Source organism: Mesocricetus auratus, unplaced genomic scaffold, assembly GCF_017639785.1.
Source record: "Mesocricetus auratus isolate SY011 unplaced genomic scaffold, BCM_Maur_2.0 Super-Scaffold_100676, whole genome shotgun sequence".
In the NCBI taxonomy this organism is placed as follows: Eukaryota; Metazoa; Chordata; class Mammalia; order Rodentia; family Cricetidae; genus Mesocricetus; species Mesocricetus auratus.
Window position 1 is genome coordinate 183,963,769 of NW_024429266.1, and position 17,151 is coordinate 183,980,919.

General features: G+C 47.8%; 1 protein-coding gene across 1 annotated transcript in view; it reads left to right on the forward strand.

Annotated features, from left to right (window-relative positions):
- Vwf (von Willebrand factor) overlaps positions 1-17,151 on the forward strand; it is a 140,405-nt gene that overhangs the window by 30,772 nt on the left and 92,482 nt on the right. The window contains exons 7-10 of the mRNA XM_040737568.1: positions 9,038-9,254; positions 10,722-10,844; positions 11,694-11,805; positions 12,915-12,961. Of these exons, the coding sequence (XP_040593502.1) occupies positions 9,038-9,254; positions 10,722-10,844; positions 11,694-11,805; positions 12,915-12,961 (499 nt within the window). The remainder of the gene's footprint in view (positions 1-9,037; positions 9,255-10,721; positions 10,845-11,693; positions 11,806-12,914; positions 12,962-17,151) is intronic.

A 17,151-nucleotide genomic window follows, 5' to 3' on the forward strand; every position in this document is an offset into this window, starting at 1 on the left:
ATGCTCAAAAACAAATAAAGGTCACAGGTTGTGGAAAGTCGGGTTCCAGGAAACAGAGAGCAACTCAATTCCCACACTAAACAGAAATCCATTCTTAAAAATACAGCGTCAAGGCCCCTGCCTTCAAAATGGAGTCAGACACGTTCCTCACTTCTGGGCACGGCTCAGTGCTGTGGCTGCTCCTACCCCAGATAGGTCAGAACATGGAGTCCTCATTCCTGGTAGCTATGCCAAGTGAAAGCTGGAGGCTGGGAGTCATGACTGAGAAGGAAGAAAGCAGACCTGGGCTACACTCAGTCTTTTCCTACAGCGTCTCGTATAGCCAAGGAGCGGGAGTGTCGAAAAGTGAATTTCTTGAGGTCACACACTTTGAAAGGGATGGAGTTGGGGTTCTAGCCCACCTATGCTTCTAGAAGTCCTGCACTGATTGCACTGCCTTCTAACCCTTTGATGTCCACGCCTTTTACATAGAAGGCGTGCCAATTGATTGCAGCCTATCGTCATTATACTTAAAAGATTTATTTTTAAATCGTGTGTGTGTGTGTGTGTGTGTGTGTGTGTGTGTGTTTATATTCTCTGTGTGTATGCAGCCACCTTAGAGACCTAGAAAGGGCATTGGACCCCCTGGATCTGGAGTTACAGGTGGTGGTAAATTGCCATGTGGGTGCTGGGAACTGAACTCAGGTCCTTTGGAAGAGCCATAAGTGTTCATAACTGTGGAGTCATTTCTCCAGCCTCTGTTGTTGTTGCTGTGTGTGTGTGTCTGTGTGTGTGTGTGTGTGTGTGTGTGTGTGTGTGTGTGTGTGTGTGAGAGAGAGAGAGAGAGAGAGAGAGAGAGAGAGAGAGAGAGAGAGAGAGGGTCACGTGTCACAGCGCACACTGGGAGGTCAGAGGACACCTGAATCAGTTTTCTCCTTTCACCCTGATGTGGGTTCTGGGAATCAAACTCAGGTCATCAGGTTTGTGCAGCAAGTGCCTTTATCCACTGAGCTAGACCTTCTCATAGATTTTAAATTATTGCAGATTATTTTTATACATTATTATTTTATACATTATAAATGCTATGTAGATTAGTGTCATGCTGTATTGAATAGTGAAAATAGAGAATAATGAAAAGGAAAAACAAGTAGACATATGTTCAGTTTGGATGCAACCCCTTGTTCTGAATATTTTAAATTTTTGTTTTAATCTGTGACCATGAAATCCTTGGCTTACTATAACCTGTAGTTTGATGACAAGTGACTGAGTTATGAAGTACACTCAGGCCTCAAGTCTGGTCACTGCATCACTGGTACAGTGGTCCTCAAGTTGCTTAGGATCAGAATTCCTTTAAACTCTGAAAAAATATTGCTTTTTTTTTTGTTTTTTGAGACAGAGTTTCTCTGTGGCTTTGGAGGCTATCCTGGAACTAGTTCTTGTAGACCAGGCTGGTCTTGAACTCACAGAGTTCTGCCTGCCTCTGCCTCCCGAGTGCTAGGATTAAAGGCGTTCGCCACCAATGCCTGGCTTAAACTCTGAAGAATTAACTGAGGATTCCAATTTGCTTATTTGGGTTATAGTTCTTGATATTTGCCATAATGGGCACTAAAACCAGGACATTTAAAATATTCATTCATTTATTTAGTAAATGCTAAGTCTCATTGTATTTCATATAAATAAAAAATTAATTAAAAAAAGATAACTCTAAATTCCAGAATGAAGTATTGAGGTAGAAGAATGCATTGTTTTATGGGCTTTTAAATCTTCTTTGCTGCCTGGCTTAAGGAGATTCTAGCATGAGAATCCAGCTCATTTCTCTCAAGCCAGATATCAAAGAGGAACTACTAAATAGTAGTGGAAGGAAAGCCGGAAGCATAAAAACCAGCTTTCCAGGAGATGCTGGATCTTATGGGTTCCTGGAGGGCCTTAGCGTCTGTGGGGGCCCAGGGTTATAAGTTGCGAATTTCTGGCCTAATTAGTAAATTCTTTAAACTTTTTATTTAAGAAATTAAATTAGTACACGCAGTATTCATTATGATATTTTCCAAAAAATACTTTTTAAAAATTGATTTTCCTTCCCACCTGTTCTCCCTCAGAGCCCCGCCCTCTTGCGTCCTTACACACCACCTCTACAGCCGTCTCCTCTCTGCTCCGGTGACTGCCCTCCTTCCTCCTCACACACTCGTTCCTCCTCTGTGGTCTATGGCTTACACCCACACTCACCTGCTACACACATATGCACAGACACTGTAAGCTACAATCCTCGTATGAGAGAGAACATGCAATTTTGGTCTTTCTGAGACCGAGTTACCCTGTGTTTGTGTGTGTGTGTGTGCGCGCGCGCGTGCGTGTGTATGGATGTGTGCGTGTGTGTGTGTGTGCATATGTGTACCTGTGTACCTGTGTGTATGTATGTATGTAATGTGTGCATGCATGTGTGTGTGTGTATAATTCTTTTCAGGTCCATCCATTTTCCTGAAAATTTCATGATTTTGTTCTTCCTTACAGCTGATTGTAGTTCCACTGTGCGTATATGCCACACCTTTATCACCCATTCATCTGCTGATGGACATCTAGGCCAGGTCCATTTCCTTGCTATTGTGAATAGTGCAGCAATGCTCCTGAGTGTGCGGCACCTCTCTGGTAGGATATATAGTCCACTGGGTGTGTGACTTGAAGTGCCATAGCTGGGTCATGCGGTAGCTCTATGTTAACTTTTTCGGGTGCCTCCCTTCACCCTGACTTCCATAACTGCGGTATTAGTTTACACTCCTGTTGTCCGCACTGCATGGGGCCCTCTGTCCCTGTGTTCTCCCCTGCATCTGTTGTTGTCTCTTTTCTTGATGACAGCCATTGTGACGGGGTGACTGAATCTCAAATGAATTTCAATGTGCTTTTCCATGATGGCTGAGTGACTGAGGGCACCGAGTATCTTTAAAAACACTCTTTTGTCCATTCGTGTTTGTTCTTTTGTCTGTTAGTTTCATTAGTATGGGTTTTTGTAAAAGTTAATTTATTTTTGACAGCATTAGGCATTAATATCAGAGCCTCACACATGCCAGGCATGTGCTCTATTATTGAGTGCCATGCCCAGCCTTATTTATTCATTTTTTTGAATGTGTATGTATGTGCATGTATGTATGTGTACGTATGTGCATGCATGTATGTATATGCATGTACATTCATTTGTGGGGGTCAAGGGTCACCTTGGGGGTCAGTACTCATCTTGTACTTGTTTGAGACAGGGTCTCTTTGCTGTTGGCTTCCAGGACTTGTCTTGTCCCTGCCTCCCCCTTGACTGTAGCAGCCCTGGCCTCACACACATGCTACTGTGCCTGGCTTTACGTGGTTTCTGGGGATTCAAGCTTAGGTCCTCATGCATGCACAGCAAGCATTTTACCCAGCAAGCCTTCACCTCAGCCCCGTTTGTGTATTTGTTTTGAGATAAGATTGTACTGTGTAGCCTAGACTGGCCTCCATTTCCCCATCTGTCTGCCTCAGCCTCCAAGTGCTTGGAATGCAGGCATGCGCCACCATACTGGGAGGACCTAGGAAATCTTTTCTTCCTTTAATCTTATCCCAAACTGAAAGGATGAACGCATTTTTTTTTCTTTGAAGGAAGTCGCGTGTCCTTCGAAGGTGTCTACCGTTCTCTGAAGGTTCAGTTTGTGCAAGCTACAGGGGTTTTGAAATAACTTTATTTACATGGCTTAGGAGAGGGTCTCAATGCAGAGGATGGACCGGGTTTGTACTTCGTACCAGCCTTGCTGAAGCGGAGCCATGCAGGGAAACTGTGTGGAGCCCTGTGGCTGGGCTTCTCTGGGTCAGCAGCCACTGGCTGGGAGGGCTGACAGAGGTCAGAGATGACGGGCTCAGACCTCCAGCTCGGCTCTTCTGACCATTCATCCCAACTCACCAATTCTCTTGACCTCACACATGTTGTAATAAAAAAAAGTGGTTCAAGAGAGAAAGATGCCATGCGACAGAATTCAATCATCGTGGTTTTCTTTTCTTTTCTTTTTATTAAGGGAAAAGGATTGTAAAAAGGGGAAAGGGGACAGGAACAGTGGCAAAGAGAGGGAGAGCGAGAGGAGAGCGAGGGGGGAGGAACAGACAGACAGAGAGAAGGGGAGAGACAGAGGGAGATGGGAGGTGGGCGGGGCCCTTTGAAAAGGGAACTTAGTGAGTAGGTACAGGAGGTGCTCGTAGTGGTGGCTACTGAAGGCATATTCTGTCAGGACTCCAAAAGTGGGGCAGTACAAATGCCTAAATACTAACAACACACGTCCAAGGAAGGCAGGGTACACAGAGATAGTCCTCAGTGTCTTAGTCAGCTTTCCATTGCTGTAACAGAATAGCAGGGGAAAAAGCGAAATATTTATTTTTGCTCATGGTTTCAGAGTCCGTGGTCTTTTGTTCCTGTCAGCTTGGGCCTGTGACAGTGCATCATGGTGGGAATACATGGGTGAGGAGGATGTTTGCTTCATGGTGGCCGCGGAAGGGGCCTCGGTTGCTGTCTCCCTTTCGTGGGCACATCCCCAATGACCTGACTTCCTAAAGTTAGGTCCTACACTGCCTCCGTGCAGTGCTCCAGGCTGGGGACAAGCCTTATCCAGCATGTCCAGCCTCTTGCCCTTAAGTCCATACACAGCATCCAGACCCAGCTAAGGCTTTGCTTGGCTTTGGGATGCTTTCCTGACATCTCAGCTGCAGGTTGCCTCCAGCTACAACAGGCAGCACCACTGAGAAGGTGACCCAAGGCAGGGACGAAGCCTGCAAACAGGCCCGTGGGGCACCTGAGGGACTGGAGGTGACGCCTGTGTTCGTTACTGCTGCAACAGCCAGCAGCGTCTGCACCCTCATGGCACGGCTCCTGTCGTTAGAAATCATGGGGGAGAAACTGGGGACAGGGGCACAGAACTGGTAATTGCAATTCAAGAGGGGTGGCACCCAGAGGATTATGAGAGAGGGAGAACTATCGGGAAGCCTTTCCTGGAAGGGGGGGGCTTCTGAACCGAGGCAGGAAGGGCTTCAGAGAGGAAATGTTGATAGGTAGAGGTGGGTAGGCGCCCCCTCCAGCCTTGTGATGGCCAGAATCTACCCCACTGTGATTTCTTATTCGTTGTACTAATCACAGTGCCTGGGCATAGTAGGTATGCCAGTGGACGAAAAAACATCAGGGCGTTTTCAAGTGACACTTGGGGTGGGGATGTCAGGAATGGGATGCGACGGGAAGGCTGAGGTCAGGTCATGGAGGGCTGGTCTCCCTGCTTTCCTAAGGAGCTAGACTGTTTGCTTTTAAATTGGAATGGGCGTAGGTTTGCATCTTATATCCAGCAGAGGCAGTGTCAGGGACCCGGAGGCCACCTACCCAGTACATGCACAGTGCCTATTTTAGCATCATCTAACAGTCTCTGTGGTGAGCCTGGCAGCACAGGTATGGAAACCACCTTGGACTTCATTCTATGTCGTCTCAGGACCTGGCATGGCCTGGCGGGGCTGCCTGGGGTGGCACAGAGAAGCCTTTGAGTGGCTGAGACTGAGAGCTAAATGCACCTCTGGGTACTGCTGTGGGGTGAGTGGACCATGCTGGAGGCCACGGGCAGATGTTGAAAATTCTACCTAGCAACCAGACTGTGGACCAGGTTGAGATTGGGGTAACCAGAAGAAATGTAGAGGAGAAGATGATAGCTCAGACTTCTTTGTGTTTCTGTGGAGGGAGAAACTGTAGCTGGATTTCAGGCCAGGCGGGTGCCATGGACTGAAGAGTTTGTTCTAGGAAGGGAGGAAGCAGCTTCTGCAGAAACCACATTCCTGTCCTGCAGTGAAATAACCTGAAAACACCCCCTTTGCTGTGGCATTCTACAAACCATTTAATACTTCCAGAGACTGCCCAGGAAATATGCTGGAGTATCGTTTCCATTTTCTCTTTGATCTGGGACGAGATTGACCTGGGCCAATGGGAGATGAACCAGGCTGGACTTCAGGCAGGGAGGATGCCTGAACTGTAGTTCTCCTTTCTTTGGGTGCCACTGTGTCCTGCATGAAGAAAATTTCTAATTCATCCTCACTATGTCTGCAAGAGCTGGTCCCACGGTGTACAGCAACTGCCCTTGACAGAGAGCCCTAGGGTGGCAGTGGGGATAGGTTTCCAAGGTCTTGCAATTTCCAGGGTTGGGGGGTTTTGTGTTTTCTTTCTGTCTCTGAACTGTGAATGGAAAACAGGTAGGTAGGACCTGAGCAGCTGGACACCCTCAGTTGTCCTTAGTGAGAGCTCTGACCCTATGCCTTGAGTGTTTCATTTTTTATTTATTTTTTGTTTCTTTGAGATAGGGTTTTTCTGTGTAGCTTTGGTTGCCTTGGAACTCACTCTGTAGACCAGGCTGACCTCGAATTCATAGAGATCCACCTGCTTCTGTCTCCCGAGTGCTGGGATTAAACGCATGCGCCACCACTGCTATTTGAGTGGTGTTTTTATGGGCAGACAGTGTTGCAGAATAGATACAAACCCAGACCTCAGCCTCCTTCCATGAGCATCAAGTTGCCCCCTTATTACTTTGGGAGGATCACAACCTTCCCAAATAAGAAATCAACAAAAGCTGCCCCTCTGATTACCAGGGAACATCCAAGATACCAGAGAAGTGATAATGTTGTCATGGTGACTATTATCCTAATACAGCCCAGGGAGAAAGAGATAGAAAAATGGACAAGAGTGTCCTGTCCTTCTGGCGACCTGCTTGTCATGGTGGAGACAGAGGAACAAAAGGGACTTCTCTGCTGGTCACAAGATAGGTGATGATGTGGGTCACCATTTCTTGAGACAAGCCTCTTACATGTGTGATTCTGTTCCCTACTCACTGCGGGCTTACAGTAGGAGTTGTGATCATTCTCCAGAGGGCGTTGGGCAATAAGCTGAAATTTACACAACTGGTGTATGCATGAGCCTGAACCTGAACTCGGGGCTGGGGAAGCTAAAGTGAAGTCAAGGCAGGCCACCCAGCCCCTGTCACTCCTTCTGGTCACCAACTTTGGAAATCTATTTCTCCTTGGGTAGAATACTCAAGGCGGCTAGTAGGACACATGCCGCTGAGACCCAACTGGCCAGAGCATCCCTAAAAGTATCTTCATTCATGACAGCCTATTGGTGGCAGGCAGTGTGGCATCTCTACAGCAACTCATGAAGTAGCATGAAGACTGTTATCCGTATTCACTCAAGAACACTCCTTTCCACCAGGCGAGCTAATTATTAGTCTAAGTTCCCACTACCGGAGAGTGGTCACATTGACTCAACAGGAGGGAGTTAAGGAGGGTGGAGATAGGGAGGGGCGGTGTCTGTGGCCGACTCACACCCTCAGATGACCAGCAGGTTTGTAGTTCCGCAGCTCATGCCAATAGACAGCTGCTTTTCCAGGATGCACGGTGGACCAGCGCCTACTGTGGTCCTGCCACAGATGTAACATTGGGTTCTGCTGGCCTGATTCTGACTGTGGCCTCCGGATTGGCCAGTCCGGGTGGGATGCACGGCCCCGGCACAGGGCTCCTGTGAGCAGGACACTGGTTCCTACAGTATCCCTAGGGTCAGGGAGGATCTTGAGATTGGTGGCATGCAGGTCAGACTTCTCTTCCCTCTGGGAGGCCCTTGGGTCTGCCTCCCTGCTCTTGACCAACGTGGGCTTTCTCAAAATTTCTTCTCTTCAAAACTAGCAATTTATTTCCTCTTCTCCTACTATCCTCTTTGCAAACACCCATTGGCTCCAGTTTAGCACCCATGGCTCAGTATAACATACATATTTTATAATATGTCTCTGTTTTTATGATATGCAACCATTTTTGTGCTCTTTTCTTTCTAGCCGAAGGTTAAGTCTGTTTACTAGCTGCTGACCTCCAGTAGGAGGCATGCATATGCATGAAAGAAATTATGCATGAAACAAGCTTGTGGCTTTATCCATAGCAGCGTGTTGTATCAAGCTGAAGACATCATTGATTCTAATATACATTGCTGGTTTGTGTGGCACTGAGAGAGAAAAGCTGCCAGTTAAAGCATGGCATCCATGGCTAGAGGCACCCCACCTACACAGACAGCCACAGTTAAATAAATAAATAAAAACAGCAATTGCAACAGGCGTTTGGAACCATTAAGACGCAGACTGTAGAGATGTTTGTAAGTAAAGCATGCAGGCGTGTTTATACTAATAAATCATCACGGGAGAGGACTGACAGTTCCAAACCTGCCTTGCGTTATTAGGTTGAGTTGAGGGTATCAACAGAGGGGAAACCCAAAATAAACCTTGCCTGGCACAACATATCTTGAGATATTTAATAGGCTTTTTTTTTCTTTCCAAGACAGGGTTTCTCTGGGTAGCCTTGGCTGTCCAGAACTCATTCTGTAGATCAGGCTGGCCTTGAACTCACAGAGATCTGCCTGCTTCTGTCCCCCGTCCCCCCCAGTGCTGAGAATAAGGCGTGAGCCACCACAGCCCTGGGCAGGTAATAGTCTAGTAATATGTTATTGCCAATGGGAACTGATCCTATTGGTTCCAGCAATCTCCTGCGGAAATGTGTCAGAAAATGGATTCCCAAGCCCCATTCTCAGTCTATTGTCTCTAAATCTATGGGGACGAGAGACTCGACTGCATACAACAAACCCCTTCCTGATAGAGCCTTTATTTTGTAATGAAGAGGATTAAGGTCAGGGAAGGTAGGCGGCCAGGTCAGGGCCAAAGAGTCGCCACCCCCATCCCTGGACCCAGAAGCTGCAAGTACAAGCCCGAGTTCAGGGCACATACTTCTCCTTGCTTTTCTGTCGGGTAGGACACAGCTTCACACGGAGCTCAAGTTGTCCATTCCTGGCCCCATGTAACACTTGACCTTAGCTTTGGTCTACCTCACAAGCATGTGCCACTGTCCTTCCTCTGTTTAGACCGACAGATGTAACGCTGTCGCTAGCACCTGGTGGATCCTGAAGGAACAACCTTGGATTCTCTTAGCGCCACCCTCAGAGGGACAGTGAGCCCGTGGACCACGCTGGAACCATGCTGAAGAGCCTCTTTCTCTGCAGGCAATGTGGGAGCAGTGCCAGCTACTGAAGAGCGCCTCGGTGTTCGCCCGCTGCCACCCTCTGGTGGATCCCGAGCCTTTCGTGGCTCTCTGTGAGAAGACTTTGTGTACCTGTACTACTGGGCCAGAGTGCGCATGCCCCGCCCTCCTTGAGTATGCCCGGGCCTGCGCCCAGGAAGGCATGGTGTTGTACGGCTGGACTGACCACAGCGCCTGTTGTAAGTTGGCTGCTTGTCCCGAGGTTGGTGGCACTCGCCTTCCCATCCCATCAGCCCATGTCTACTGAGCCCTATGTCCTGAATGGTTCCTACTGTCACCTGGTCCCGTGGTCACTGGCCAGCCTGGGAGTCCCTCCCCTCATGTTTGCGTGGAAGCTGAGCAGCCTTTCAAAGCCCTGTCCCTACCTCTGTTTCATGCCACCTCCCTCTCAGTACCCCATGGCTCTCAGGAAACCCATTCCCTGGCTTGCCACAGCTGTCTCTGCTTCAGCACAGCAGGCAGTTAGGTCTCAGTGTTTGTCCTCATGGCTCTCCCGGGTTAGAAGGAGCGGCAGGTTATTGAAGCTGTGTGTGGGTGGCCCCAGAGGGACCAGAGAGCCTTCATTAAAGCTTCCCTTTTATTAGCTCATCCTTCCGGCCCGCGGGCACAGTGTGTACTGTTCCTTCAACCCTGCTTTGCAGCACCCATTTGACATCTGTAAATCTCACTGAGTCCATAGCCATTGTCACCATCTCCAAATTACCATGATTACATAGAGACTTCTGGTCACCTTGCAAAAGCCTCCTCTCTCACCACCCTGATCAAAAGCCACTCTATGGACAGCTGGTTGGCTATAATTAGGCAGATAGTGTGGACTAAAGGAGGCAGAGGGCCTGGCTGATATTGACACTGCACACTTGAGTTTCGCCATCTGGCAAACAGCGTTGCCTGTCGTGTCTGCTGTGGGGGTGTGGGAAGATGCGGGTTAGAGCTGCCTTCTCCCCTGCAAAGGGAGCGGCTGTCTCTTCAGACCTTTGAAGGTAGGGTGGAAGAGATGCCTGATAGATGGTCTTGAAGAAGGAGTTGGTGGCAATTTCTTTGGGGAGAGGCGGGCCAGCCCATGAGGACCTGTGTGCTCCATGCGTGAACAGAGAGATACTTTGGCAATAAGGCTCAAAGGCAGCCCAGGAAAACAATGGAAGCAAATGAATGCCACCAAAGTGGGCATGGATAGAATGTGCCCCACGCTAGGGATGAGGTGGCATTTGGTGGGAGCCAATATCATGAGGAATAGGGGCTCTCAGAGGAGGAAGTCATGGTTTCTTGCTGGTTCCTGGAAGCCATTCTTTTTTAGTTCAGAACATGATGTTGCTCTGAGGAAATTTTAGGTGAAAGTGTTAGAACACTGAGAGACAAAGATGCCTAAGCCTTCTTCACGGAGAATGGAGCACAGATGACCATGAGGCAGGGCTGGCTGGCCCAGGCACCCCAGTGAGTCTTAGTTAGGACCTTGTAAAATGGAAGATGCTCTTTCAGGGAAATGCTGGTTTCAGAGGGACCATGGGCTGGCAGGTTGGAGATGGCCCCTGAGGCCCTACAGACAGAGTGGACAGTCGGAGGGGCCAACTTGGCTGCACTTGCGGTGGGGTTTGGAAACTGCCATGCTGGTGAACTGCTTGGGGAGACTCTTTTGACTTGTCTTTCAGACCCAGCATGCCCCGCTGGCATGGAGTATAAGGAGTGTGTGTCTCCTTGCACCAGAACCTGCCAGAGCCAGCCTATCAGTGAAGTGTGTCAACAGCGATGTGTGGATGGCTGTCGCTGCCCTGGTAATAAACTCGCCCCTTCATTTGCAAACCTGAGGCCTTGCCAGTGCCCTTGGCTTTGGAAAGAGAGATGAAGGCCACTTGTGTTTTCCCCTCATGGCTGTAATCAGAGGTCTTTTATTTTGCTTTTTAAAAGTCTTTTACAGGGAGCTCAGGATTGAACTAGTCTTTATTTTTAATTTGTGTTTTCCTGTTGTACTGTATTCACACAGATCTGTGTCTAGGAAAATAAGGATGGTCTTGGTCCTAACAGTACTTTGTTCAGGGAGCTCCTGGCCTGATCTGAGTTGTGGATTTGTTTTCTCATTTAGGGTGCAGGACTCCAGCCTGGGAGGAAGGTCTTATAAAATATGTCCTGGGCTTGCCTTGTGTTCTCAGCTGAAAAGGGCTTTACAATAGAAAGTGTCTGTTCAGGACTGTGAGTGATGATGGCCATGAGTATATCCAGTTACCCAGAGTACTGAGTCCTGAGGCGTGTGATTTCTCTTCTGGACAAAACTGTTGACTCCATGCAATCCCGTAGGGAATGGAGAGAAAAAACCCCAGCACACTCACACACATTGCATCATGCAAGTTCTTTGAGATTCCCGGAAGAAGCCTCTGGCTAGGCTCGTTGACTTCTCTACTGAACAATCCCTAGCAAGCTCATTGGCCCATGCTCTCCTCTGTAGGATGGAGGTTGATATCTCTTCCCTCATAGCCCACCAACATCAAGGATAAACATCGTAGCACACCTTCTTAGAGTTTTTCAGAAGCACTAAGCTTTTGATTCCCCCATGGGGTTCTAGAAGTGAGAGATGAATAATGATGATGACAGTGCTGAGATCTTTGCCTTGATGTCCTTGAACCCAGAGGGAGAGCTCCTCGATGAAGGCCGCTGTGTACAGAGCTCCGAATGTTCTTGTGTGCATGCCGGGAAGTGGTACCCTCCTGGCACCTCCCTCTCTCAAGACTGCAACACTTGGTAACTGGGGCTACATAGTGTGGTCTACCCAAGGGTTTTGGGGGAGGGAAAGCTAGGGCAGGAGGGGCAACATCAGGTGGACCAGGAACTGGCCTGGGTTGAGAGTAGGGGATGGCAGTTGGCAGAGGGATCCAAGCAGGTGTTGAAGGCGATGGTGGCATGCAAAGATCATGTCACAGATATACCTGGAGGGAAATCAGAGGGACACATCTTTTCCATGCAGCTGACAGCTCTGGCTCTTTCCGAATGATGGTTTGGTAAATGATGCTTGTCCTCTGCAGAGAGGCTATATTACAGCAAGCACGCAGTTCTCACCTTAAATCTTTTGTCCACTGGGTGATAGCAAGCAGAATCCCCTAGCAGGGGTTCCTCCGTCTATGTTCTATGGAACCTAGGTGGTCCTAGCCTCAGCACCTGCCCTGTTGAGTTCAAGCATCTCTTTGAAAATATCTACACGTTACTTCTAACTAGCTCACGGTCCTCTGCACGCTGGGGACACAGCACCTTGTCCCACCAGAAACCTCTTCCCACTTGCAGCCTCTACTGCAGCAGTTCTCAACCTGTGGGGCACAACCCCTTTGGGGGTCAAATATTGGATATCCTAGATATCAGATATTTACATTATGACTCATACAGTAGCAAAATTATAGTCTTGAACTAGCAATGAAATAATTTTGTGGTGGTGGGGAGTCACCACAACATGAGGAACTATATTGAAGGGTCAAGGCTTTGGGAAGGTTGAGAACCACTGCTCTAGAGCCTGCTGAGCCACAGGGGCCCCCCCTTCACTGTCCAGTGTGGCTCTGGCCACCTCTTTCACAGGTCCTGTTGTGCATGGGGAGGGGAACGAGACTCCTCACTACCAGAGCACATCTTTGGGGCCACTAAACACGCTAGGCTTTCTTTTTTCTTTTAGTTTTTTTCCCCTTTATGATGTCTTCGAGGACCCTTTGTGGCCAAAATCCATGTCCTGTACCACTTTAACCCTTTAAAGACTGCTCTGGCACTATTCCATTCTCCGGGGAGGGCAGGGCTATCTGTGGTGAACATTAATTTAATTAGGTGCCCTCTTGGCAGAACCAATGACCTGAGTCTCTCTTGCCCAACAGCATCTGCAGAAACAGCCTGTGGATCTGCAGCAATGAAGAATGCCCAGGTAGGCTTGTATATACTCTTTCTCCCCTTGTTCTGTGGAGAGGCATGCCCTCCCCTGCTGGACAGGGAGCCCTCAGCACAGCAGACAGAGAGTGACCCCTTTGCAGACCTCCTGACTTCAGCTCTGGCTTCGGATCTCAGCTGTGCTGTCTGCTCACTGTGGGTTCCCATACAGCAGTTGGAACGGGAATAGGTTGCCCTGCCCAACTCCTGTTTGCTCTGGGGATTAGGTCGCTGAACTGTGAGACTTAGCAGGGCTGACTAAACAAAGAGAAGAGAAATTCTTTGGAAAATCAAGAGGAAGAAGAAGATTTGAACAATTCTTTTGGCTTGAAGTTTTAGGGTGAAACCAGGTTTCTGTAGCCCCAGTACACTAGTTAAACAGAGGAAGAGTGAAAGGTGGAGAACAGAGACGTATTCAATGATGCAGTGCTCAGAAGAGGGACAAGTAAATGAGTTCGAGATCCTAAGTCTTCCCAAGAAGTCCTCACTGCTGTCATGTATGTCTCTTGAGGGGATCAATCCGGTTTCTACAAGATGCTTGCTTCTGAGGCAGGTGCAGCCTTGTCCTCGTGGATAATTGCCCTTGTCTGCCAGCGGTTCTGTCCTGGGAGGTTTTGCTATTCCAGGGTCTAGGTGACTCAAGGGGAAAAGTTAGCAGTGACTTAGCTCTGTGCCTTCTGCCAAAGTAAAGGAGACAGACAGCAGAAAGGCAGAGATCAGTGCCTGCTCTTAGCTGCCTCATGAACACAAGTGAGAAACCAACGCTCTTTAGCACAAACAGCTTTTGAGTGCTTTTTCATGAGTTTTGTTGGCATTTTCTGGAATGTTTGACACACACACCACAGTGTGGTCCAAATGCTAGGAGAACTAGGGCAGTGAAGTTCCATTTCCTAGTTACCCATGTGGAAACTGCTTAGGATGCTGCGTTCTATTCTCAGCCCTCCACTTTTACCTGCGTGGCCTCAGCTCTATTGAAAACCTTGCCATTCAGAGCTCTCTCTGGCTCACTTTCATGATTCCAGACCTGTCCCTGGTGCTCACTCGTGTGATGTTTTTGATATGCTGGGCATTGCACTAAGACAAGTACAATTAGATTTCACCTTGCAAAAGAAAAAACAGACAGAGACAGGTTAAGGAGTTTTCCCAAAGTCACAAGCCGCTAAAAAGCAGAGGCAGGACTGGAGCTCACAGTCACCTGTGGGATACCTGTCCTTCCCTTTGCTGGCCCTAGACTTATGTAGGCTGGAAGAGCCTTGGATACATGGACTCATATATGTAGTCTGTAGATTAGAGGCTTTAGGGTCATTTGGGACTTTATCACACTGGGAACTTGATGGGTACTAGATCAATTATTTTAGCCCAGGAATGGCCAACTAGTCTTTGTATCTTTGGGGTAGCCCTAGAAGAAAGCATAAAGAGCAAAAAATGCTCTTGAAAATGCTGCCTGTGTCCTATTTGAACACAATCACATCCCATGTAGGAGTCTGAATGTTTCGGGATATTTGTTAACACTGCATGAAAGGCATCTTCTGTTTCATTTAATAAAGAGCCGAATGGTCAATAGCTAGGCAGGAGAAAATAGGCAGGACTTCCAGGGAGAGAGAGGAATTGGAGAAGAATCAGAGGCACATGGGAGATGCCAGGGAGAAGGAGGGAGTTGGACATATAGAATGAAGGAGATGTAGAAAACCACATGCAGATTAATAAAGCAGGTTAATTTAAGCTACAAGAGATAAGCCTAAGCTGAGGTCAAGTTTTCATAATTAGTAAGGCTCTGTGTCACTGTCTTAAGAGAAAGTACAGCTACAATTGCTGTCCAGTGTGGAGGCCCAGCCCATATATCCAAACGTAAGGTCTGAGAAAACTGAGAAAAGCCCCAGACATGGAGCCTACTGCTCAAAGTGAATGGAGGTGTGGCTCCTTTAAAAGGTTCTGCTGTGCAGCCGAGCACTTGAGCAGCCAGCATGCTAGGTAAAAATGCCTGGTCAAGGGCAGAGTCAGCCTCCCGTCCCATGTGCTAAGTGGAGCCCCACAGTGGTAGCCTAGCCAGTTAAGGTCAGAGAAGACTGTAGACATGTGAAAAGTCAGGTTTAGACCAAAAACAACAACAACAACAAACCCAAAACCTCTAAACAGGTACAGCATGCTTAAAAATGTACTTAGATGCTGAAGAAAAGAAAATGGGTATAGATGGTCATAAAAATGAAAAAAATAGCTTAACAATAATAAAGTGAAGTCTTTAAAGAAGGAGTAAAATAATATAGAAAATAAGCCATGTAAGGATGGAAAATATACAGGGTGTCTGGATCATGTATGGTGTTTTGTTGATTTTAAATTTTTGAAACGATAATGAATAAAAAAGTGACAACTACTGAGATATACTTATTTGTGGAAAAACCCACTGAATCAAACAAGCCTGTATAGTTTAAGGATTTCTTAACTTTAGAATGGAAGTCAGAAAATGTGTTGCATTGGGGAAGAGGTTACACTTTTGTTTCCACTAGAGGAGAAAAGCTATGGATGTCATCAAGATCGATAAATATTAGATTTGAACAACGGAGGCCTCTTGATTAGGAGAGGTGATCATTCATCGAACAGTATGGTCATTTAACTCTTTATTAAACTAACCAGAAGGCGCCTTTCACACAGTGTGATCAAATATCTGTAACATATGAACCTTCCCATAGCTAAACCAGAAGCACCCATTGCATAAGCCCAATGAGCCACAGTGGACAGAATTAGGAATTTAGCTGACTGTGTTTACTTTAGACTGAGTCCCAGCTGTGAGAGCCCTAACACAAATAATGACTTCAGGGAGGGGCTTCTATTCATCCTTCTTTCAATCACCCATTCATCCAGCTACTACCAGAGTATCCACTGTATCCATGAAAGTCTTGTCCAGACAATACAATTCCAAGGTCTTCAACACAAAATCTCCAAGAGCTTTGCTGAGATTCAAGACAACCTCTTAATGCCTAGAAGGGCAGGCAGCCAGTCCTGACTTGCTGTCTGTGGAGGGGTTACATGCTTTGCTGACAAAGCTACTAAGATTTTTTCTCGTTCTCAAAGCCCTGCTTTGATCCTCCACTCCTTCTATCTGCCTCCACCCATGGTTGCCAGGTTATGCTCATCTCTCTACTTTGTCAAAATCCTGTTGCCAGTGGGGCTGTCTTATTGTTCAGATAAGCAACAAGAGTTATTGAAGGGAGGAATCAGTGGGAAGGTTCTGGAAGGGGATATGCATAGCTCTCCAAGAGAAGGAGAGAGCAGACTGGGTTCCATGAAGAGCCTGGAGGAGGTGTATTGTGTAGCTTAGACATAGTGTACTGGACTTTGACTCAGCAAAGATGAAAGTGAGTTAGTCATCAACCTGTGCCACAAATGCCCAAACACAATGGGCCACTTTGAAGGCTGCCTATAGCAAAGAGTACTACCTGTGGGAATTGAACTTTGGTGCATTGGTCAGCTTTGTGCACAGTCTGCTTGTGAAGTAGGGGTTTCAAGGTTGGACGGCCCCATTCATTAGAGTCTCTTGTGATGAAGACCCAAGGCTGGGACATGTATCAGAGTGAACAACTATGTCCGAAACCAATAATCAGAGGATGGGGGAGGGAGGACAGGTCCTACAACCCACTTCAAGGGCACATGGCAATCACTTAAGCACATTCCATGAGGCCCTCCTCCCGTGGTTCCACAACCTTTTGACAGTGCCACTCCTGGGACCAAGCCTTTAACACATGGGCCTTTGGTGGACAATCAACACCCACACAGCAGGATGTGGTTTCCATGGAGCCTGTAGCTCCTTCTTCCCAGTCTCTGCATCATACCCTGCCAGGAGTCATATCACTGCTCCTTCAGGGCAGACAGTGCATCATGTTTCATAGCAAGGCTTTCTCCCACCCAGGCTCTCTATTGTCCTCAAGGCCCTTGGCAGGCGACCACCCTGAGAGGTCAGAGAGGCACCAGGCTTGGCCCTGAAGAGAGTAGGCTAATTAGAAACTGTGGACCCCAACCCATGGGGCAGTCCATGATGCCTGTGTTTAAGGTGGTCTTTGACTGCTTTGGAAGTTGGGGCCATTTAATCTCTCTGTGCTCGCTTTTCTCGTGTATCGGCTGGGCATGACGATGCCCTTCATTAGCCAGGAGGCGGCTCCCAGAGTGCAGAGATGCAGCACACATATTTGGTCA